Below are 24,899 nucleotides of genomic sequence, written 5' to 3' on the forward strand. Positions count from 1 at the left end.
TTTGAACCGTTCACGGTGATATATATATTTTTTTGTAAAGATCAGAAACTCAATTTTGATAATAAGGAAAAAAATAGCAACTGATCGATTGATTTGTTGCTGATTAACAACAATTGATAACTTGGCAACTATCGATCAAATTGCCATTTACAGAATTAAAATGTATCGGAAATAGTAGGCTTTCGTGGCGCTTTTGTATTGGAACTATGAATGATCATGTGACGTCACGTGTTACCTGATATCATGCGGCGTGTTCACGTGACGTCACGGTGTCAAGACATGCTGTCCAGTCTGGCGAGACTGGACAGCATGCCGGGATTGTCTCGGGCCAGACAATCCCGGCCGCCACAAATCTTTTGTGGGTTCTATTATCTTACCGCCTAATCCTCAGTACAACCAACTCCCCAACTACATGTCGCGCGAGCTTCGAGCCGCCCTCAACGCCACCCACACCCTTCGTTTTTACATCTATTGGATCCCTGGCCACGCTTTAATCCCAGGCAGTGAACGAGCACATTCACTTTCCCGAGCCACTTCCACTCCGGGACCTACGATTGACTGGCCTACGTCCTACGACCCCAAACTCCAGCGCAATGAATACCATCAACAGCGCTCCGACACACTCCGACAACTCCGCGAATCCAGGCCCGCCCTCGTACCACCGCCTCCCACACCCTCCCAAAAACAGGCCAGCACTCTACGCCGAGCATAGGCCCCCACGCTGTCCTCCCCACACTATACTCATCTCTTCCAAGGCGCTCAGGGCACAGCTAAGTGTCCCTTCTGCACTGGCTACCCAAACAACACGCACACCTACTGGCAATGCCTCCATGCACAACCATCCATCCGCTCTACACTTTCCAAGCTCCCTCCCGGGCTTCGGCCCACGACATGGAAAGAGTGGCTCTCTCCCACAAATAATCAACACGTGCCCGCCATCTTCGACGCCCTTCTTCACCACATCACAACGATCGACGAGAAGCTGAAGGCATCGAAAGACGCCACCAATCCCCCATGATCCACCTATCCTCACCCTTCTGAATGGCGTGGTCCAGGACACCACTTCGACACCCTGAACTGAGGGTCAATAAAGATGTTTTCTCTCTCTCTCTCTCTGCTACCGACCGGATCGTCCCAACACTATACTAGACGCCATGAAACGCAAACTGTTTTATAAATGTTACCATAAATAACACTTAGTTTTATTATATATATTTATACATTTATTACATTAAAAAAGACTGGCCACTTCATCACAAATATCTGAACTTGTGCAGTTCTGTTTTAACTTCTTTTTTATTACAATTGTAAAACGGAAACACCTTTATCGCAGGTTACATCTTGATTTTCGCGTGGCTTGTGGGGTCTGCGAATCTCAACTATTTTTTCAACTTGTCTATTTCATGGACAACCTTTGCTTTGAGGTCTTGTCTCAGGATCTTTCCGTTACCGGACTTGGGAAGAGATTTCATAAAGAAAACACCTCCATGCAGCTGCTTGAACACTGCTACTTGACCTTTAAAACAGAAACCAAGGTAAGACAAAGACGCATAATAGCCTAATCAATCTCCCGCCAGCTCACCACTCTATTCACGTAGTCATATTTTGTGAAAGTAAAAACAAAACAAAACAGAAAGACGTTTACGTTTGGCGTTTATGTAGTTTTGAAAATTATAGAAAAAAGCATGGCACAAACCAAGCGTATCTGCTCTTGTCATGTCATGTGCATCGTGGGGAGTAATTTAACAACCGTGATATCCCGTAGAATAGCCCGCCTAAAATCGAGAGCAAGTCGGGTGAAAGAAGGAGTGGGCTAACTTTCTTGTACAATCAAGAAAACTTGAAAAAACAACAGCAGCACTATTTTTAGATTTGATAGTGAAGCAAAGATGGCAGTACTTTAAAAGGCAAAGCAAAGATCACACTAATGTTCGCTTATCCCGCCATAGCCAATTATCCATAGTTACGCCGAGGCCATCATTGATCCGAAAACTACAATTACTAGGAGTCGGCTATATTTCGGTGTTTAAAAGAAAATAGATAATCCAGCCAAAGATAGGGGTGAGTTATTCCTCGGGGGTGGGGCATTTCTCGGGATATTGCGGTAGTGCTTTTCTTCATTGTTACTTTCGAATGGATATTAATGTAACATAGTCAAGCACGCCTCCAGTTTGAAGCCGGTTTTGAAATTCTATCCAGAACCTTTTTGAAGATTCATATTTGCGACACCAAATTTGTAATTTGAGATCTTCTGATTAAAGAAAGAGCTCTATCAAACAAAAATGATCATGTAATTTGCAGTATTTTTATAGTCATAATAAAAACGAAACGGCATTTTCTCCGGTCACAAAAGCTTCCCATAGCTTAAAAAAAAAAAACACTCAGAACAACGGAGGAAAAAAAATTTCCGTTTTTTAGAAGCTTTAATGTTTACTTCAAATATTTTATTGTGGATATGTAGTTGTTTTGTACAATTTTGTGCATAAGGCGAAAAACATCATTTCTAGAGATCATTATCCCTGAATACTTTGAGCTCATAGGCCGCTTTTTCCTAAACCAACTTTGTGTATTATACTTAAAATTTAATCTTTGAAATGCGCAAGTTAAACGTGCTCATAACACACCAAAGGGCCAAATTGGTATCGGGAAAATTATATATACCAGCAATGAGTTCCTTCAGTTCCGAAGCCAGACTCTCGAGGTTCTTGTCGAAGCCGTCTTTGACAACGACACAGGCTGTTGGAGCCTCGCCATACTTCGGGCTCGGGACACCCACGACAGCGGCCTCCGCGACAGCCTCGTGGGTGATCAAAATTTCTTCCAGCTCAGCAGGGGTGACGACGTTATCCATGCATTTTATCATCTGTTTCAATCTCTCAATAACATGGAGCCGTCCTTCAGTGTCGTAGTAGCCTATATCTCCTGAAAAGCAACATCACATTTTGTCGATACTTAAAGCTCCTTGTTTCATTGTCTTGCAGAAAAATAAGCACGCGTGTTTTTGTTTGTCTACGTGATTTTCGTTTAACTTTTGCACACTCCAAATAAAAGCTTTGATATTCAATATTCAACTCGAATTTACATTTTCGGCCACTATTCGGCACTTCGATTCGAATTCGATTCGAGCTGACATTTCACTACTCGCGCAGCTCAAATCATTTCTTTAACACAAGTGCCCTTTTAAATCAAGTTCTTATTGATGTGTTTAACGTCCCACTGAGCTTGAAGCGTTGCCTCACGAGTTGAGTAGTGACCTTTCAACCAATATTGGTGGGGTCAATGCGGTGATTTGCGGCAGGAGTTGTGTATGGTTCGCAGTCTCGTAAGGGGTTCGAAAACAACTTAATAAAGATTATAACTGGAATAAACAAGCATTTATTTTGTAACAAACTTGCTCCATCGAACGTATGAACGTTAGGAAATGCACAATGACTATCGGTCACATGCACTACGATACAGAGACAAGAAAACACAACAAGACGTATATCAAGAATGGCGGATGGGTGTGTAGAAACGCGTCTCTGCACGCTTCCGTGCGCACACCTAGCACGCAGCGATGGCAACCGAATTCGGACCGTAGGTAATTTTTTAACATCATGTGAAAACTTTATATACTAATATTGCTTTCTTTAATGTTGTCCACATTATTGGCCGGACACTAAACTACAAAGGTTTGAGACTCAACGAACACACTATGAACTGGTAAATCTTCAACTTAGAAACTCTAACCAAGCTTTATTAAAAAGCAAAAATCCCGACGTTTCGGAACCAACTCGGTCCCTTGATTACGGGTGACTGTTTTTGTCCCGCGGAACGGCCTGCCCTCGAACCCGAACACCCCCGGGTGTTTTCCGGATTATCCCTCTTAACCCCGAAACGTAGCTGCTGGGAAGGGTCCCCGTCGACCGGTTTATGTTGCCATGTGTGCATTGAATGTGCCACGACTCCAACAGGAGGCGCCTCCGCCAGTTTTTCTCCGTTCCGAGGATGGAGCTGTTGTCAAGGTCGATGGAGTGGTTCGTCTTCTCGACGTGTTCGGCCAGCGCGCTTCCCTCCACATTTTTCTTCGCGATGTCGTAGCGGTGGCGCCGCACGCGCTCTGGATAGTTTTTCGTTTCCCCAACGTACGACGCGGGGCAGTCACCGCAGGGAATTTTATAAACCAGTCCCTGTGCCCTCTCCCTCGGGGGGCGATCCTTTGGCAGGGGGAGAAGGCCGCCGATGGTCGAGACTGGCTTGTGTGATACCGCTATGCCGTACTGTCGCAGTACTCGGGCGAGAACCTCGCTTGTGCCCTTGATGTAGGGTACACACACGCGGGTGGAGGGAGGGGGGGGGCGTCTTGGGTTGAAGGGGTGCGTCGAATTTTTTTGATCGTGCTTTTTACAAAACCAGCTGGGTAGCCATTCTTCCGCAGGTCTTGTTTTATCGTTTCGATCTCTTTTCGAAGGGTCTCCTCTGATGTGCAGACCGTGATCGCCCGTCTGACGAGTGCCGAAGCCACGGAAGATTTATGTGTCCTAGGGTGGCTTGAGGAAAAGTCCAGGTATCGGCCTGTGTGTGTCGGCTTCCTATACACACGGAAGTCCAGGTGGCCGGACTTTCTCACTGCACAGACGTCTAGGAAAGGGAGACAGCCATCTGATTCGTGCTCAATCGTGAATTGAATCGCTGGCTCGATGGAGTTAAGAGGTGTGTGGAGACGGTCGATCTCACTGGTCTTTACAACACAAAAGCAGTCATCTACATACCGCAGGAAACACACGGGTGCTGGGGAGAAAGTGTCCAGGGCTTTTCTCTCGATCGCCTCCATTACAAGGTTTGCCACAGTTACAGAGACCGCAGCACCCATAGCCGTACCACTGGTTTGTCTGTAGAAGCGGCCAGCAAAAGAAAAATAAGTGCTGGATAGGCAGAATTCCAGTAGACGGCAAATCTCGTCCACCTCAAGGCACGTTCTTTCGGAGAGTTTCGTGTCAGACGAGAGGGCCTCCCGCGTCACAGACACTGCGAGAGGCACAGGCACACTTGTGAAAAGCGACACGACGTCGAAGGAGACAAGGCTCTCGTCGTCCCGCAGCTCGAGGCCCGATGTGAGCTCGATGAAGTGTCCAGAATTTTGGACGTACGTGTCGGTCTTCACGGTTAAAGGCGACAGCAGTCGGTGGAGATGGTTGGACAACGCACGTAACGGAGACGTGGTGAAATCCACTATGGGTCGGAGGGGGACATCTGGCTTGTGCACCTTCGGCAGGCCATAAAAGGCCGGCGCTGAACCGTTCCGGCAAATGAGACCCAAGTAAAGGCCTCGGGACTCGGGATACCCATCAAAAATCGTAGAGAGCATTTTGTTTAGACTTGCCTGAATCTTGGCAGTCGGGTCCTTTGGCAGAATCATGTATGCGTCGGTGTTGAGAAGCTGAAGCGCCTTCTCATCGTAGTCCGCGCGGTCGAGTAGCACGGTTGCGTTCCCCTTGTCGGCAGGGAGGACGACGATGCTCTTGTCTTCTCTCAAGTTCTGAATGGCTGCTTTCTCTTCCGGCGTGTAATTTAACTGCTCCCGTTGGTGCGCCTTGGACAGCACGCCGATGGCCTTGAGGCGAGCTTCTTCACGGATGCAGGGGTCTAACTCACGCAGGCCATATTCGACAGCAGCTGCCATCGAAGCAATAGGCGGCGTTGTTGCGGTTAGGTTGAACTTCTTTCCCTTTGCCAGAACACGCGTCTCGGTCTCGGAGAGCACTCTCGAAGACAGATTCTTCACGAACCTCTTGTTGGTCTCTTGGGAGACGGCGGGACGCAATTGGAGAGATACGAGCTTCTTCTGGTGGTCCGAACTCCTTCTCTCAGCGGCCGACGTGGCAGCAGATCTGGCAAAGTCGTCAATGGCAGGAAAATGCTCTTCTTTTTGCGGAGACAACTGGAATACCGCGCTCCGGAGCATTTTCCTGCCATTGACGACTTTGCCAGATCTGCTGCCACGTCGGCCGCTGAGAGAAGGAGTTCGGACCACCAGAAGAAGCTCGTATCTCTCCAATTGCGTCCCGCCGTCTCCCAAGAGACCAACAAGAGGTTCGTGAAGAATCTGTCTTCGAGAGTGCTCTCCGAGACCGAGACGCGTGTTCTGGCAAAGGGAAAGAAGTTCAACCTAACCACAACAACGCCGCCTATTGCTTCGATGGCAGCTGCTGTCGAATATGGCCTGCGTGAGTTAGACCCCTGCATCCGTGAAGAAGCTCGCCTCAAGGCCATCGGCGTGCTGTCCAAGGCGCACCAACGGGAGCAGTTAAATTACACGCCGGAAGAGAAAGCAGCCATTCAGAACTTGAGAGAAGACAAGAGCATCGTCGTCCTCCCTGCCGACAAGGGGAACGCAACCGTGCTACTCGACCGCGCGGACTACGATGAGAAGGCGCTTCAGCTTCTCAACACCGACGCATACATGATTCTGCCAAAGGACCCGACTGCCAAGATTCAGGCAAGTCTAAACAAAATGCTCTCTACGATTTTTGATGGGTATCCCGAGTCCCGAGGCCTTTACTTGGGTCTCATTTGCCGGAACGGTTCAGCGCCGGCCTTTTATGGCCTGCCGAAGGTGCACAAGCCAGATGTACCCCTCCGACCCATAGTGGATTTCACCACGTCTCCGTTACGTGCGTTGTCCAACCATCTCCACCGACTGCTGTCGCCTTTAACCGGGAAGACCGACACGTACGTCCAAAATTCTGGACACTTCATCGAGCTCACATCGGGCCTCGAACTGCGGGACGACGAGAGCCTTGTCTCCTTCGACGTCGTGTCGCTTTTCACAAGTGTGCCTGTGCCTCTCGCAGTGTCTGTGACGCGGGAGGCCCTCTCGTCTGACACGAAACTCTCCGAAAGAACGTGCCTTGAGGTGGACGAGATTTGCCGTCTACTGGAATTCTGCCTATCCAGCACTTATTTTTCTTTTGCTGGCCGCTTCTACAGACAAACCAGTGGTACGGCTATGGGTGCTGCGGTCTCTGTAACTGTGGCAAACCTTGTAATGGAGGCGATCGAGAGAAAAGCCCTGGACACTTTCTCCCCAGCACCCGTGTGTTTCCTGCGGTATGTAGATGACTGCTTTTGTGTTGTAAAGACCAGTGAGATCGACCGTCTCCACACACATCTCAGCTCCATCGAGCCAGCGATTCAATTCACGATTGAGCACGAATCAGATGGCTGTCTCCCTTTCCTAGACGTCTGTGCAGTGAGAAAGTCCGGCCACCTGGACTTCCGTGTGTATAGGAAGCCGACACACACAGGCCGATACCTGGACTTTTCCTCAAGCCACCCTAGGACACATAAGTCTTCCGTGGCTTCGGCACTCGTCAGACGGGCGATCACGGTCTGCACATCAGAGGAGACCCTTCGAAAAGAGATCGAAACGATAAAACAAGACCTGCGGAAGAATGGCTACCCAGCTGGTTTTGTAAAAAGCACGATCAAAAAAATTCGACGCACCCCTTCAACCCAAGACGCCCCCCCTCCCTCCACCCGCGTGTGTGTACCCTACATCAAGGGCACAAGCGAGGTTCTCGCCCGAGTACTGCGACAGTACGGCATAGCGGTATCACACAAGCCAGTCTCGACCATCGGCGGCCTTCTCCCCCTGCCAAAGGATCGCCCCCCGAGGGAGAGGGCACAGGGACTGGTTTATAAAATTCCCTGCGGTGACTGCCCCGCGTCGTACGTTGGGGAAACGAAAAACTATCCAGAGCGCCTGCGGCGCCACCGCTACGACATCGCGAAGAAAAATGTGGAGGGAAGCGCGCTGGCCGAACACGTCGAGAAGACGAACCACTCCATCGACCTTGACAACAGCTCCATCCTCGGAACGGAGAAAAACTGGCGGAGGCGCCTCCTGTTGGAGTCGTGGCACATTCAATGCACACATGGCAACATAAACCGGTCGACGGGGACCCTTCCCAGCAGCTACGTTTCGGGGTTAAGAGGGATAATCCGGAAAACACCCGGGGGTGTTCGGGTTCGTGGGCAGGCCGTTCCGCGGGACAAAAACAGTCACCCGTGATCAAGGGACCGAGTTGGTTCCGAAACGTCGGGATTTTTGCTTTTTAATAAAGCTTGGTTAGAGTTTCTAAGTTGAAGATTTATTAATCATTCCTAACCAGACGGATGTCCGTCGAAAATGTTTACATTTAAGTCACTATGAACTGGGGAACATAAAACAAGTGCATCATAACACGCCAGACCAATAACTATTAAGACGCAATTGAGATATTTGGGTTCCATGGAGAGGGTATTCTTGTAACATGGAAGAAAAAAAATATACACGAAAATGAGATGAGCGTGGCACCTGTACGCAGCCATCCATCGCTGCTCAAGGCTTCAGCAGTCGCTTCGGGATGTCCATGGTACCCCTTCATGATGCCTGGGGCCTGAACCGCAATCTCGCCATTCTGGTACGGTCCGAGAGAGTCCCCGCTGGTAATGTCTATGACCTGGGGCATTATATTATGTATTCAATTCCTTTCTTATTTTACAACAATATTTACTAGAAGAGACAGCTACGTCACCGTTTCCGAAAATAGTCAAATACTTGTAAAAAAATATTCTATTAATTGATGGTCCGCTCGTAAGCGTATACCTAGCAACTCGAATAAAAACTATTTTCTGAGAATTAAAATTTGTAAAAAATAGGGAAGTACTGCTAAATTAAATCGAGGTAACCTTTAGAGAAGAGGGAAGAGTATAAAACATACGAAGCATTCAGAAAGTAAGTACACTCCGTGGATTGGTTCCGTAAAAATAGTATACTTCCGAGTAGCACGTGAGTTCTGTTCCCTCGTATGTGCATTGGTGACATCTTGACGTCGTTCTGTGGCACTTTGTGTATGTTTTCGGTTTGTGCTTTGTTATTATCCCGTTTAAGTCAAGAGAATGGCCCATCGAACTCCAAAGTCCGGTCTGTGATAACGTTTTTGGAAATGACAAATGTCTAAGTCACGCAGAGCCTGGAAATTCATCGACAAATTTTCGAAATATATAGGCTAAACTCAATGAGTAAAATGACGAAGCGAAAACAGGTTGGAATGCTTATAGCAAAGTCAGAAAGCTTTCATGGCGCATTGAAATGCAGTAGGCCATCTCCGGGCCTACTGCATCCCGGGGGTGGGGGGGGAGATGACGTTATTTTCGCAAAATTTAGTTGGAGAGTGACACAGCTTATGGGGAAATACGATAGTTTAGCAAGATATCTTTTCTGCTGAAGTGTTTTGTAAGTCAATTCAGGCTTTAAGTTTTGTGATGCTTACAGGTGCGTATTTTTGAGTATCTATCGAGTTGCCCTGTTTTGAAGGGATTCTAGCCTGTCATTTAAATAGTTTTAATGCGGGTTCCATATTACATATACATACTCCATCTATGGCCTCATCGGAGCAGTGTATGCAAGTAGTTTTGTTTCTTGTTTTGCCATGTACAAATGTCTTCTCATAAATCCTAAAGATTGATTTGCTCTTTTAAGAATGTAGTCTATATGATTATTGCATGAAAGATTGGGACATAGATGAATGCCCAGATATTTAAATGACGTTACTTTATCTAATTTTGAATCTATGATGGGGTATTCTGATGTACAATGGAAGACCGGTTTGTAAATGTCATCGTTTTCGTTTTTCTATATTTATTTCCATTGGCCGTGTTTCACTCCACAGCATTATGCTATTCAAGTCTTTTTGAAGGGCAATGCAATTTGATGGATTTTATATATGACGGTATACCACAAAGTTGTCTGAAAAGAGTCGAATTTTTGATGAAACATTGTTAGGGAGGACATTTATATAAACTAAACAAAATTGGCCCAAGATCAGATCCCTGTGGCACTCCAGATTTAACACTTACGGGGGGTGAACTTATGCCATTTGCTATTACGGTTTGCTTTCGGTGGCTGAGGTATTTTTGAACCCACGTAATTCCCTTTGCGTCAATTTCACGATATTACAATTTTCTAATGAGACGACTGAGTGCTACTTGATCAAAGGCCTTTGCGAAATCTATGAAAACTGCGTCGGTTTGCGAAGATGCATGGATGTTGGTTTGCAGATCAGTTATCAGTTCGTGTAGCTTAGTTTCGCATGCGAGACTGTGTGGAAATTCATGCTGGTTAGGAAAAAGTATATTGTTAGTGGCGAGGTGCGTCATCACGGCTGAATAGATATGTTCAAAAAGTTTACATAGAACAGATGTTAAGGATATGGGTCTATAGTTTGTTGCACAGTTTCGGTTTTCGGTTTATTTATTAAAAAATGTTATTTTGTCTTCTTGAGCGAAGAATTGGTGTCTCCGTTGTTTGGTCAGAACGTGGTTGACATTTAGAAAATAAAATATACGCTAGAATTTCGTTGCACTATCAGTTAAACTGTAAAAAAGGAAGATGATAAAAAAGAATAATGCATAGATATCCTGTTTACTCATCAGAGAACATATACATATGTTACTTTTTACTCTTTTTGTCTAAATACTTGCACCCACACTGAGGCTTTGCCTGACTGTTTGAAGCATGATGATATTTCACCAGCTATAGTTGGCGGAGTCTATCGCGTAGCCCTGAAAAGCTTCAGGTTTGCATATATATACATTTTTTCTGAGGCGTATTATCCTTTCACCGCGAGCTTTGGAATGCTTATGCTAATGTTTTACTCAACAATGTCTTGTGAAGATACCCTTCACAAGAAATATTTTATCTTGCCAGTAGTCAAAACCTTTGATTCGGATCAAAAGCACTCTAGCGATACCTGACAAATGGCGTCAGTATGCCAGTGTGTTCTCTGGTCGTAGGCGGTTAGCGAGCACAGCCAAAACCACCCAGAAGACAAGTCCTGCGCATCACATCATCGTTCGTGGATTTCTGACCCGCCCCGACCGGGAAACAGGCTGAGGCTCGACGAGAGTATAGCCGCAAAGCAACAGACGCGTCCGTCGTGGCGTCGCCGTGTAACCGGCGTGTCACGAGCGCGACGCAAGCGGCGACGCAACTAACGATGACGCGTGGGAAGGAGCGGCGCAGGCCTTAACTTGTATGTGGTATGGGCACAACGCGCTCGATCACACTCGAGTGCGAATGTGTGAAACCGCATTGCTCGCCCTCGAGTAATCATCGTACTAATGTTGTTGTCACATCTGCAGAAGATCTGGATAAAATGCGGTGGATCGCACCTGCTTGATAGTGTATTTATTTATCTAGCAATGCCAAATCATGACTGCATATTCCCCCGGGACCTAAAAAAGTACTTTGGTGACGCGAATGTTTTTTTTTAATGTTTTCACATTAACGCACAGTCTGCAAAAAATAAAACGCTTAATCTCGAAGTTTGCTTTGCACAGTATAAAGTTTCGTTTGACATAGTCATTTGTTAACGGAAACGTGGTATACAAATGGGGCCGACGTACTTAAATTACCTGTGCATTTCAGTTATTTTTTAATTCGCACGTCTCGCCGTGGTGGAAGCGTGTGTTTATTTGTCAAGAAAAAAATAAGTCCAAAGTTTAGGTAGACTACTGCTTTGTCACTCAGGACTACAAAGAGCTTTGGGTAAAAATAGGGAACACAGTTATAAATGTACTATATCGACCATCAGGTGGCCATATTGGTGATTTTTTTTGTCAGCGTTTTTTGTATGACATAAACGAAAGCCATTATGATTTGATTTCGGGGGGTGATTTCCACATATAAATGTCAAAGGACTGCGCTGCAAAACGTGAAAGGAACATTTTAGTTCAATCTAGTGGAATTGTCAATGTTATAAAATTTCTTGCTAGAATCACGGCTTTGCTCTGAAACATTGATCGACTTATATAGTACGAACGTCTAGCCCGGTAGGATTGTGGCCCGCACGCTAAGCAATGATATCAGCGATCACTTTCCAATATTCCTGTGCCTAAACAAAATACCACATAGAAAAGCTAAAAATAATAAAATTTTACATTTCAACATGTAAAAACTAGTAGCATAAATGCTTTTAAATACGATATTTCAGAAATTAATTTGAATGCACTATTTTATATAGAAGACGTTCAGTTTTCTTATAATGTGTTTCTTAGTGAATTCACCGCTGTTTACAAGCGCCATTTTTCTTATAAAACTTAAAGTGTAAACAAATATCAGTAAGCCATGAATCACTCCCGAACTTTTGCAAAATTTTAACATACATATATATTATAGCATCAATTTCTCAAAACAAAAGTTCATCTCAGCTTTTAAGTTCTAAAGTGAATCGGTGTCTTTTAACAAAGCTACTGCGTAATGCAAAATGACTTTAATATGCCAACGTTTTTCAGACATAATCTAGGCGTGCGGATGTTATTTGAAAACAACAACTTATACTCAGTTTGAAATCGTTGTTTAAATTGACAACCTCTCGAGAAAAGTATTCACGAAGGACTGTTTTTGGCTGGTCGCTCCCTTGCAAATACTTTCAGTGATTACTTTGCGAACCTAGGCAGTGACAGCAGTTGAAATGATACATCTTACAATTACATAGAATAGGAAAATAACCATTGCATTTTTCTTGAACCCATCACAAACTCTGAGGTATTTTAAATTTTTATAAAAAAACCACAACAGCATTAGTTGTGACTGTGAGGATTTGCAAATTTGACCGATTAAGTGCGCACTTGACATAGTAACAAGATGTCTGTGTCACATTTTCGATTTATCGTTAGCAACAGGCGCGTTCTCCGAAAAGGTGCAGAAGGCAAAAGCAACAGCTCTGCATAAGAAATGAGATACAAATGTTCTAAGTACACATCAACCCCTTTCTATCTAAGCGTTACTCTGAAAATGCCTACAAAATATGAAATAAAAAAGACTCGTTTAGGAAAATTTGCCGTCAAGCACAACTTTCTGACCTCTAAGTTTGGTTTTAGGGAAAAACCGGTTGATTGAATTAGTACTGCTAGAAATGAATATGAAAAAAAATCCTCTTGAGGAAAATAGGTTGGTTCTCTGTGTATTTATTGATTTTATTAATCATGATTTATTACTTAAACTGAAATGTTACGGCATTTGTGGCTTACCCTTACAGCTTTTAAAGTCCTACTGGAAACATCGCAAAGATTATATTTCTATTAGCCAATATATTTCAATATTAAACCCGTTCACCCAGGCGTCTCACAGGAAGCATCCTTGGGCCATACCTTTTTCACACAAATGGCATTGTAAAAGTAAGTCCTGCAAAATTTATCATCTATGCGGACGACAACAGCATATTTTTTCCTCCAAATAACTGTGATGATCTTGTTAACAACGCAAATAGTACCTTGACCAATCTTTTTGATTGGGCAAAGGATATCAACATACACATAGTAGTGAAAAAACAAAAGCCACAATTTTTCGTGCAAAAAATAAGTGCTTTTCTTTAACCAGAGAAATCATACTTGACTCCACCCCAATACAAATCTTTAGTACTTTTAAAAATCTCCGTGCTATTTTTCCTGAACGATTGTAGTGGGGCAGCCATAATAATCACCTACAAAACTGTCTAGTGTTACAGGACTGACATACCGCAAACGAGACGCACTCCCGTTTAATGTAAAATTGTTAATCACTAATTCCTCATTTCAATCTCATTTAAACTACTGCAATCTCGTCTGGGTAGCACCACAGTTACGCACCTACAAAATGTACTTTGCTGCAGAAAGAAATAGCAAAAAAAAATGTTTAACGTACCTTATGATTTCTGCACATTTAGTTTGTTTAATGATCTTAAAATTCTATAAAGAGGTAACCTTTATGGATATAGATTTTGTGTGAATGTAAAATTTAGAAAAAATCTAAACAGTCTACCTCTCTATCAAACCTTGCGGAACTGACACTTAACTCGAAATGTGAAATATTGGGGGGTGTAGGACGAATTAGTGTACGCGAATGCTACATTATATCGTGCCTAAAATTTCATTTTTTATGACGAAGTAATATTTGTTTACATTCTATCTTCAATAGGGACTTGCGTTCGTTTCATTTGCGTTAGTGACTGTTTTTATAATGTAACTCTTTCTTTAAAATGCTGTGTTTGGTAAGGTAAACGTTTTCTGTTATTACTTTTGCCTTTTGTTGCGTGTTTTTTTCTCTACTGGGTTGCCGTAATGTTATAGTATATAGCTAAGGAATCGTCAAGCATCCACTGAGGCTGTTTCCCTTTTTGCATGACCATATTTCATGCAAATTAACATACTATTAAAATGGTGACATGTTGCATTGGAATAGTTTCTAGGATTGTGGCAATTTTTTTTAAAGTTTACTGTGAAGTTTTGTGCTCACTCAATATCTTTACCTAATCTTGTCCAAAAGAAAAGCTAAAGTGCGCTAAAATAACTTTGAAAATATTTTTAACGATATTTTTATTTGTATATACGCATGCGTGTATTGCGAGGCATATCTCGGGACATCTGGTCTACCGGTGTTACTATATTAGATCGAACATCTCTAAGCTGCTAAATGCATTACGGTGCACCATTCCCGGATTGTCACATGGATAAGCCCACACGAAGTTTGATTGGGTATTTCTGCGAAAGCATAAAATTATGAACAGAATCTTAGGGTACAAACGAGCTGGTGACGATCGAACTTGATGAACTAAAATCCCTATGCTGGGGAGAAAGACGACGTTGAATGAGAGGATACGCTGTTCGAGAATGAAAAAACAAGAACTGTTTGGGGGAAGCAATTACGCGCCTTGACCGACGGCAAGGATTGCAAAAGCATACTAACTAGCAAGATAATTAACTAAAATTTACTAATTAAGTTTCTAATTAGTGTAAATAAAGATATGGTTCCAACGAGAAACTTGCTAAGCATCAACAAAAAAAAAAAACAACACTAAATCAACTGTTTCTTGAAATATATCAGACAGGGGCAGCAGCTACAACGTTCTAAAAAAAAAAGACAAAAGAAAAAAGAATCAATTTGGACGATTTAGGTTCCTTATCGGAGCGCATATTTGCGCCCGTGGTGCTGCCCCCCGGTGGTCGCGGCGCGAAGCCACCGCCTCGCCTCCCTCGTAGGATGGAGGGATGTATGGCGCACGTGAGTCGTGCGTCTCGGCCACTGGGGTGCAGGACCGCGGGTATAAAGGTGCGCTCCAATGAGAAACCGAAACCTAGAAACGTGTCCGAATCGGCTTCTTCCGAAATCGAAGCGCCCCATGGCGACGAAATAGCACACAGTGCACTCTAGGAACTAGTTGGCCACTCAGTTTCGGTTTCGTTTGAGCAGCTTCATTTCATGCCATCACGCCGTGACCGAATGCGCTGCTTGTGTTTTCGATTATCTTACTTTTCACGAATGTACAAAACATTCACTCACGAGCGATACAAAACGAAGGCCCGGGGGACTTTTTTTGGTTCCCGAAACACTGGATATTGTGCGTGCATTTGCAAACGTAGTAAGACGTGGCTTCGTCACCTCACCCGCGAGTGCATCTTTGAGCTCAATTTCAATAATCCCGTCAGATGCCAGTGAACTAAACCGAAATTTGGCCACCTTGAGCCTTAGATATATTTTGTTGGCCAAATGTCCGCTTCTTGTTACTTCATTGGGCCAAAAGCAAGCCGCATCCTCACAGGAGTATGAAAGTTGAGCCAAGCGTTGACGCATGAACTTTTAAGGAAACGCAATAAATTCGACCTCACAACTGCACAAAAGTTGATGTCTTCCTCGTGTTATGAAATATATCCCACTCAAATTTTATGTTGATAGGAGATTAAGTTTTCGCAAACGTTGAGATCGGATAGCTACGACGGAGGCCCTAACAGGCGTCCATTACTCCTAGCTAAGCCTTTTTGGACGAGCTTTTACTGACGTCCACGTTCTGTGTCTGAACGGTGTGTCTGAAATTATCTCGGCATACTCAGTCAGGAAGAAAACAAACACATAACAAATATTATGGCTATTAGCAACCGTTAAATGCTCTTGAATAATTTCGTTCGTTCCACGCCCGTCCGACGCACTTCCGGCGAACGTTGCGACATTCTTCACACAGGTGCTCGACTTTTTCTTTCTTAAAACGGTTTGTATGTGCGAATGTGCCTATATGATTACAGGATAACTTTATGCGAATACGTGATGTTGAATATTAGTAAAATGCAAGTGAGTGGGGAATCCGCTTCGTGCAGTGCTGCGGGTTAGTACAGATAAGAGATAAGAAGTGTGTTCGATTTGAGCTTTTCAATGGCGCCTCCGAGTTTTACCTCGCATACTCAGGCGTATTAAAAAAAAAACGTAACTGCAAAAAGTTAAATTTCGTCTATGAACGCACAAAACAAACAAACTTCCTGACCAGCAACACTAATGTAAAGGTGGGAGCACGATGTAAGCATACGTATTGGTTGTTACAGCTTGTTGACTCGTACACAAGTAAGATCCCCGAGCTTCGCAGCGTCGAGATTCCCAGCACTGGATCGTTCACACAGCTGGAAATGCTAATTAACAGAAAGGCTCGAGTACAAAAATACAACAAGCATGTGTTAAGACAAGCTATACGTTTCGTGCTTGTGCTAAAACTTCGAGGTCTGGCCATTTAGGTTAGTTTAGAGACCAAAAGTGACGCTCTCGGGACCAGAAAACATGATATATGCTTGGTGTATAATCTCTTGTCGGTGTGTCTATCGAAACCGAAACCATACGACTCTCCTCCCTGGCCAACTAGTTCCCAGAGTGCAACGCGCGCAGTGTTGCATGCAGGGGTTTATGGAAGTAGTCCATTGTGCGTTTTTACGGGACGCCGTAAAATGTTGCCCTTTATCTTTCAAGAAAGACTTGATTTAGTGGTTTTCGATGATGCTTAGGAACTTTCTGAGTGTAACCATTCGTTTTTTTCTTTCACAAATTAAAACATAAATTAGTTCATTCTACTGAATTATCTTACTAATTACTATATTTGTGCAGTCCTTGAAGTACACCAGGGCTGGTAGTTTCATCCCGCAAAGAGTTACTTTCTATTTTGAACAACATATTCTTAAGGATTTTTGAAAGCGTTCGAAAAACAAAACTTTGTTTATTAGCCGCCATATATCCATAAAATAAATCGTCGCTGCTTCTAAATCAGCTCCTTGCCAATTTATTGCAATACGTAATAATAGAAACACTCCACTGTTAGAGCAGATGTGAAAACTGGGCAAGCAGAGAAAACGTTTAGAATTTGATAAATTTCAGGCATACCTTGATTTTGATACCGGCAGCAGGAAATCCACCATTTTCCAAGGTAACTTGTCCAACATGTGAGAAGCTCACAATACCGCACGTTTCTGTCAAGCCGTAGCAATAATAAAATGATTCCACGTTGAAGAATTCACGAATTTCATTGGCAAGCGAAATAGGCATAATTGAACCGCCTATCATGATTCGTTTTACACGAGGTGCACTATACTTGTTTTTTCTGATTTCATTGACAATATCCTGCATCCGTCCCGGAAAGCCAAATAGCGAAGATACCTAAAAAAAAAAAAAAAAAAAAAAAAACATTATACAGTGCCTCTTGGATATTGCGAGCATCGTGAATACAGAGTTCTGGTACTGAAAAAAGCAAAACAAAAACAAACAACTTTTTCTGAAGTATTGGTTTTTATTCATTTTATTATTGTGAGCTAATATAAGAATTAAATTAACCTGATGTGGCTTGACAGGTGGATGAGTGTGTATTTCATAGGTTCTAGGCATGAGCAACGAACATTCTCGCAGGTGGCGCCTACACTTTAGGTGTTAGGTGCCTGGTTAGTAGCGCCACCACGCACCCCTAGCCCCCGCTCCTAAAATCTATTCAACTGGGCCGAGCCAGACCCCATAGAGAAGAAATCTGCGGCCCGACAAGAGGCTCAGCGTCGGCTGCGAGATCAAACACCCTACAACCCGGCACCGCTACCCAAGGGTTTACCCAGAGGGGCACAAGTGTTAATTTACAAGGCCCGCACCGGAGCTGCGCTCACCGAAGACATACTCGCTCGGTGGCGTAGCTACAAACCACGGAGGGGCCGCCCACCCGACCAAGTGCCACCGGAAGGGTCCGAGCCCGCTGCACTTGTCGTCTGCACTACATGCACCGCCGGCGTGAGCCCGACGATCCGACACTTACTCTGGGATTGTGCCGGCTTGCGAGACAAAAGAGCCGAACACCTGGGGCCTCACATCGACACTTTAGAGGCCTGGATCACACCGGTTAACGAGGCACGGGCCAGGGAGACGCTGATCTCCCTATGGGAGTTCGCGCGCTCGACAGGAGTGCACCGCCGAATGTAAACTTTTCCTACCTATGTTCCCCTTCCCCCAATGAGGCCATGGCGCCACTCTTTTTGAAAATAAAGTTAATCATCATCAACTGGGCCGAGAAGGCCGAAGGTGAGAGGAAGAAACTTCGAACGGTTGCGATCGGGGTCTTGCTAAAGCACCGTCCGATAGGTGTCATTGCACCCCGGGACCTTATCGGGGTATGGTGGGTGAGCCACCACCGATCCCCCGATTCTCACCTGAGTTCCTCTAAACCTTCTACCAAGTCGCAGAAAACTGGATATAAACAACTTCAACAAAACGATATACCAACCCCCCCTCCCTCAAAAAAAAAAAAAAAAAAAAAGTTATGAAATACGACAACTACGTTTTTGGAGAAGCATTAATAACAAACTATTTTAATTTTTTTTTTATAATCGTTTGGTTCCTCTTAAAGTAACTTATGATGGCAAAACATGAAGTGACTAATGACCTCCAAAAAAGAAAAACAACAAACGTTCATTCAAATTGAGGTAGCTTGTCTTCAATATAGGGACTCTGCGCCACATGACGTCAGATTCAAAGATGGATTTTCTAGGACGGACGAAGACCGTACAGGCGGGGCTGCTCTATCGTAGGGTGTAGAAAGTCGTGCTGTCTATAGCTTTACTTTCATACTTATATTTTCTCGCATTGCTTCCTAATTGTAGTCGTAATTCGGTTAGAGCCATGTCTCGTTAATAACTGTATAGTCGTTTCTTTTTGTTCGGGAACGAGTAGAATTGCACAGAACCCGGACAGAAAAATTCCGAGGACACCTAAGCAGATATTATGAGTTGTGAATGCGAAAGCATGAATGTCGTTATTCCGCTCCCTTATTTCGCATGCGACCTACTGGCGTGGACGGCCACGTTTCGCTACTGCCGAGGTAGCGGCCGATGGCCCGGCGCGCGCTCTCGTGAAGTGGCCGTGCCGCGCTCAGCTCGGCCGTGCAGTCTCTCCGGAGTTTTCCCGTGCGGGCACTGCGACCAGGCGCTTCCTCTTACAGGCGGCTCGGCCGCTGCGTGCGCTGCGCCGCCATAGAGAGGCCTTCTCTGGTGGCGTTCATTGGAACTACGGCGTTGGACAGTCAATGGGAGCCTCGTTCCTTGAAGCTATGACGCGCCCCAGCTAATGGGAGCTTATCATTCAGATCGCTGCTACAGACGACAGGCTTCGCTCCATTGGGACAGGGGAGTTCAGGTGCAGTTTGGCGCGGCTTCAAAGCTAATTACGTCGGTTAGCTCCATTGGACAGTTAACGCTTACGCATTAAAACCAGGCAGTGGGCAACTGTGCACGTCTTTTATTGTGCAGCACTCTCCCAATGACACTCCTCTGGGAAAGGTGTCACCCTTCTACGTAAAGAAAATTTCTATCACGCATCCTAACGAAAACGGTAAAAAACTTCGTTTGAAAGACATTGTCGAAAGCGAAAACCTCAGAGGAGATAAAGCCGTTCGCAAAACGACAGCACTTGAATCGATTACAATACAGGCAACACCACACCGGTCGCTAAACACCTCTCATGATGTCATCGGAAGCAGGGACATGTGCGATATAACAGAAGCAGAGCCGGTCGACGGACTGGAGAGCCAAGTAGTTACAGCAGTACGGGCAATAACTACGAAAAAAAAATGGCTCTTTTACGAACGATGGGATTTGGGTATTGACATTACATGAACCAAAACTGCCCGACACTCAAAAAATTGGATATCTTCACTGTAAAGTGAGGGTATCAAGTACCACTACCAGCGGCACGGTCCCTCCACCTCCTCCTGCAGAGGTAAACCGACGTGCCCAAAATGTAGACAAGAGGAACACAACACGGAAGAACCCTGTTCAAATCTGGAGAATTGAGTGAACTGGTAACGACCCCCATTTGGCTTACTTTGAGACCTGTCCAGAGTAGCTGCAAGAAAAAGAAATTAAAACAAACTCCCCTCTTTAGAACAGATTTTGTAAAACCTTCCAGAGCGCCGGTTTCATCATTCTTCCTCGGTACGACCTACTCAAAGGCAGCATTCATTGAAAACTAGGCAGTCAGCACACAAACAAATGAAGAAACGAAGATGTGCGCTGGTTCAAAAAAAAAGAAAAAAAAAAAACCCGCAAAATTTAAGAACATAGGCAGGCCTGCCCAAGAGGCCGCTGATGGTCCGCTAAGACAATTCAGAAAAGAAAAAAAAAAACAAAAAAAAAAAAACAAGCAGAAGTAATAAGATACAAGTGGAACAAAAATACATAACCGAGGAAAAGACTAAAAATATATTTGTCAAAGGAAACTGTTAAAGCCCCACCGCGTTGTTCGACTCCGATAGCATGAAAATGGGGCACACCAAACATGGACACAGACGATAATTAGTGGAAATTCCCAAGAGGAAAACACAAAGTTAAAATTTTACCCTCAGCTTGATAAATGACCCACGAATAATAAATGACTGACGGACAGAAAACTCTTCAGTGGAATGCGAGGCGCCTCCAGCCAAATATGGAGGACCTCAAGGAACTGTGCGTGAAACATAACAGCGTAGAAGAAACCTTCCTCAAAGACCTGCCTGGTCGCGGTGACACTGCAAGGTTTGGAAGCTACAACATTTTTGGAAAGGATAGAGCAGGCGATCTTTAAAAAGGATGTGTGACCATAAGGGTTCCTTCTTACATCCCCTCTTTTTCAGTCACCCTTACTATTGCACTTGGAGCAGTAGACGTTAAGTCCAAATATCTTGTTTGATCACACTTTACGTAGCTTTTACATTCCTTTTGACTATTCAATAGAAGCCCAACTCTAGAATCCTTGTTGAAGGTGCTTCCTGCCCCCTACATCATCGTATGTGACTTCAGTGCTCATTACCAGCTTTGGGGAAGCTCAATAAATTATACTCGTGGTGACATTATATTTAACACACTCTTGTATAACCCTATTTCACTTCTCAACACTGGAGAAATGATACACCTAAGTGAAACACACGGACCACTCTCAGCGATAGACCTCGGCATCTGTTCGGCTTCACTTCAAACCAATTTTTGTTGAAAGATGGGAAGCTCTCCCACGATGACCATTCACTTCTGCAATGTGATAAAGACTGTCACTCCAACTCCCTGCATACCTACACGTGCCCCGTGTTGGCTAGTAGAAAAGGCAAGCTGGCCGAAGCACACTAGTCTTGCTTGCATGCCAGGTGATGTACTTCCCAGTTTGAGTACAGAGTGTGTCACAGGGTAAATAAACGAATCTCATAATCACAGCTCCCCCTTAATTCCGAAACCGTCAGACAGCTTTCCCACCTTTCCAAAGCCGTGAGGGAAGTGAAGATTGCAAAGAAACTCAAAAAGAAAACAAAAATGAGGAGTGGAGTTTCTTTAAATCGCAACCTACAAAAACAAAGCTAATATCGTTAAAGAAAGTAAGAGCACGCCTAATAAAATTTACTAAAGAAGCGAATAGAACCTCTTGGAACAAATTGCAATCGGGTCCATTAACCCAGTAACTAGACCTGCTCCTGTATGAAACAAGATACGCGAAATATGATGTAAAAATGGAAGTTTCGCTTTCTACACACTGAAAATAAAGGGTAGGGAGGTATCCGACTTGCAACAACAAACAAAGATATTTGTAGAAACATTTTTTTTAAAATTTAAGCCAGAGGAACTGCACTGCCGAATTTTTACAATTCTAGGAATCAGTAGAAATAAAAGATATAAAACTCAAAACATGCGATAGAGGGTGTTGTAACCATCTCTTTACCTACAAAGGACTTGAGCAAGTTTTTAAGGGCAATAAGAAAACACAGCAGTTGGACCCGATGAGATTCGTCACCTTATGATTTACTACTTATCAACAAAATCCAAGCATGCACTCTTCAGTTTCTTCAACCGGCTGTGGCTTAGTGGAGGGTTCCCGAGCTCGTGTAGGATTGGGTACAGCTATTCCTATGGTTAAAACCGACATGGACCCCACACATCCAATGATCTATCGTCTCATCGCCTTAACGAGTTGTGTTTGTAGGGTTCTTGAGAGGAGGGTTAACAGGTAAATGTGGTTTCTAGTAACTAACAACATAATCTCACCGGCAAAGTGTGGTTTTCGCATGAATCATTGCACCACAGACTACCTCATACGCCTTGAAACCTGGATACGGAATGTTTTTGCACATAAACAAATTTTGCTTACCATTTTCTTCGACCTCGTAGAGGCATACGACATGACATGGCGTCGTGACATCCTTACGACCAAAGAAGATATGGAGCTCGGACAAACATGCTCGTGTTTTCAAAAATTTTTGTTTAGAGGAAAGCACTTTCCAGGTTTGAATGAGCGGAATCATTTTACAGCCTCTTGGTCAAGAAATGGGGGTCCCTCAGTGATGAGTCTTGAGTGCAACATTGTTCTTAGTCAAGGTGAACTCGGTCTTTGAAGAACTTCCGAAGGCTCTTTTGCACTGTGCATATGTTGACGATCTCCAGATATCGTTCCACGGAAGCAACTTAACGGGCGACAGCTACAACTGGGACTCAATAAGCGAGAGAAATGGGACAAAGAGAACGGCTTCATTTTTTCCACCGAAAAAGTTGCAGCTGTGCACTTCACGCGTCTACGAGGAGTGCACCTGGCTCCTGAACTTCAACTTTACGGTAAAAAATTGCCCGTCCGCAGTAGTCATACATTTCTAAGAATATTTGATAAAAAGCTGACCTTCGAACCTCTTGAGTAACATAATTGTAACAGGGGCCCAAAAATAGCGAACATCCTAAAACGCTTATGCGGTACGTCGTGGGCCTCAACTACTACATTATGTCTTCGAATTTTCCGGTTATTCATCCGCTCCAAGCTTGATTATGAAAACATTGTGTACAATGCTGTGCGAATATTTGTGACTAATAAACTTGATCCAGTGGTTCACGCATTGCCTTCTTATTTGCACTGGGGCTTCCGAACATCCCTGATTAAAAGCATTTACAACATAGCTAATGAACTTCCCTTGTTTATATGTAAAAAAAGGCTGTCACTTTTGTACGCGATCAGCATTGCCATTCTTTTACAGACCACAATTGTCACAACGATGCCATTGATTCCAGGTCAGTACAATTAGTCGGCAACAAACCTTTACTCGTGCATCCATTTGGCATCAGGGTGAGCCATCTGCTGCAAGACCCTTACACACGACTAAATAATGTCGTTCCGGCTGCCAGTGAAATTTTGCCATGGGAGAGGTTGCGCCCTTGCTGCTCAAACCATGACAAAGAATTTTAGACTACCCACTTCTGTTTTAATCTTCACTGCAGAGGCTCTGGCAATATACAAAGCAACCAAATATATGAAGTTTTGCACATGGAGGGGCTTAGTCATCTTCAGTGCTTCGGTGCTTCGAAAAGCGTTCTGCAAGCTTTAACGAACCAAAGCAGATCCATCCACCCTCTGGTTGGGAAGATCAAAAAGCTTCTTATACGTTACAATCACGTAACAGGTACGTGAAGTTTTGGTGCGTTCCAGGACACGTCCAAATAACTAGAAACGAGAAAGCTAAGGATGCTGATCAAAATGTTCATGAACCTTCCCTTGCCACATTGACAGTTGCGCTCACAGACGTTCAAGAGCTGTTCAATAAATATCTACGAGGGAAGAGAACCAGGCATTAGAGCCAACAGACTAACGATGTACCCTATGCTTTTAAGCCTTAAATTCCTTCGGCCTATGATACAAGATCTCACACGACGGCAAAACGTTGTCCTGACGCGCCTGATTATTGGCCACACTCGGCTTTCACATCGGTACTTGCTGAAAGGGGAAAATTTACCACGATGTGCTACATGCCAAGAGCCCCTTACGACGACCCACCTGTATCTGTGCAAGAAGTGTTCGAGCAGTGCCTAGCCTTTAAGAACTCTACACCTGCAACAAATTCCGTTTCATCCTGTCTTTTTTAGCAGACAACTCACTTTTTTCTTACAAGGAACTCTTTACATTCCTGGAAAAAACCAGGCCTGTTATCACTTACCTAAAACTAAGCAAGTGTGTTACATCTGCGGGACACTTTTTCTAGAAACTCGCATCTTTTATCCTATATTTTTAAACTGCCATCGAGGCTATCATCATACATGCAAATTCAGTAACGTTAAATTAACGTTTTTTTTCGCCAGAGCTGCCCTTGCGCCGAAAATGCAAAATTATTCTTTCAATGGACAAAAACCTATATATTGAATTGCAGAACGTAAAACATTGTTAAGTCACGATTAAATTGGTTACACAGAGTGCCTTTAGGCACCAATGTTGTTGGCTTTTAGAGATGTGAGGCAAGCAAGGTGTCAGCCCTAGGAACGGGCTCACCTTTTGAAGCCCTAAAAACAGGACCGACACCGAGGCAGCTGCTAGCTTTTTTGCCTGCTAAGGTTAGGGAAGGATTACAGTTTCTGAAGATTTTAACACGGATAAACGAATCTTACTAACGAATGCATAGGAGGGATAGTTTCATCAGCTTCTCTTGTCCATGTTAAAGTTATCGTGTACAAACGAGCTGTTAAACAAACTGATCAAACACTGTTACTGCTTTCCGTTGTAGCAATGCAAATTCACGAGCAACGTAAATTTTTTTTTTATTTCAAGCAAATCTACCTTGTTTTAT

The 24,899-nt window shown here is 44.1% G+C and overlaps 1 protein-coding gene across 1 annotated transcript in view; it reads right to left on the reverse strand.

The window, feature by feature from the left end:
- Positions 1-1,379: 1,379 nt before the first annotated feature.
- Positions 1,380-24,899, reverse strand: part of LOC8042169 (4-coumarate--CoA ligase 1-like) — a 39,802-nt gene continuing 16,282 nt past the window's right edge. Inside the window, exons 6-9 of the mRNA XM_040215785.3 lie at positions 17,198-17,470; positions 8,339-8,483; positions 2,662-2,922; positions 1,380-1,516 (exon numbers count right to left, since the gene is read on the reverse strand). Coding sequence (XP_040071719.1) covers positions 1,380-1,516; positions 2,662-2,922; positions 8,339-8,483; positions 17,198-17,470 — 816 coding nt within the window. The remainder of the gene's footprint in view (positions 1,517-2,661; positions 2,923-8,338; positions 8,484-17,197; positions 17,471-24,899) is intronic.

This window comes from Ixodes scapularis, unplaced genomic scaffold (assembly GCF_016920785.2).
Source record: "Ixodes scapularis isolate PalLabHiFi unplaced genomic scaffold, ASM1692078v2 PGA_scaffold5__190_contigs__length_132052651, whole genome shotgun sequence".
Classification (NCBI taxonomy): domain Eukaryota; kingdom Metazoa; phylum Arthropoda; class Arachnida; order Ixodida; family Ixodidae; genus Ixodes; species Ixodes scapularis.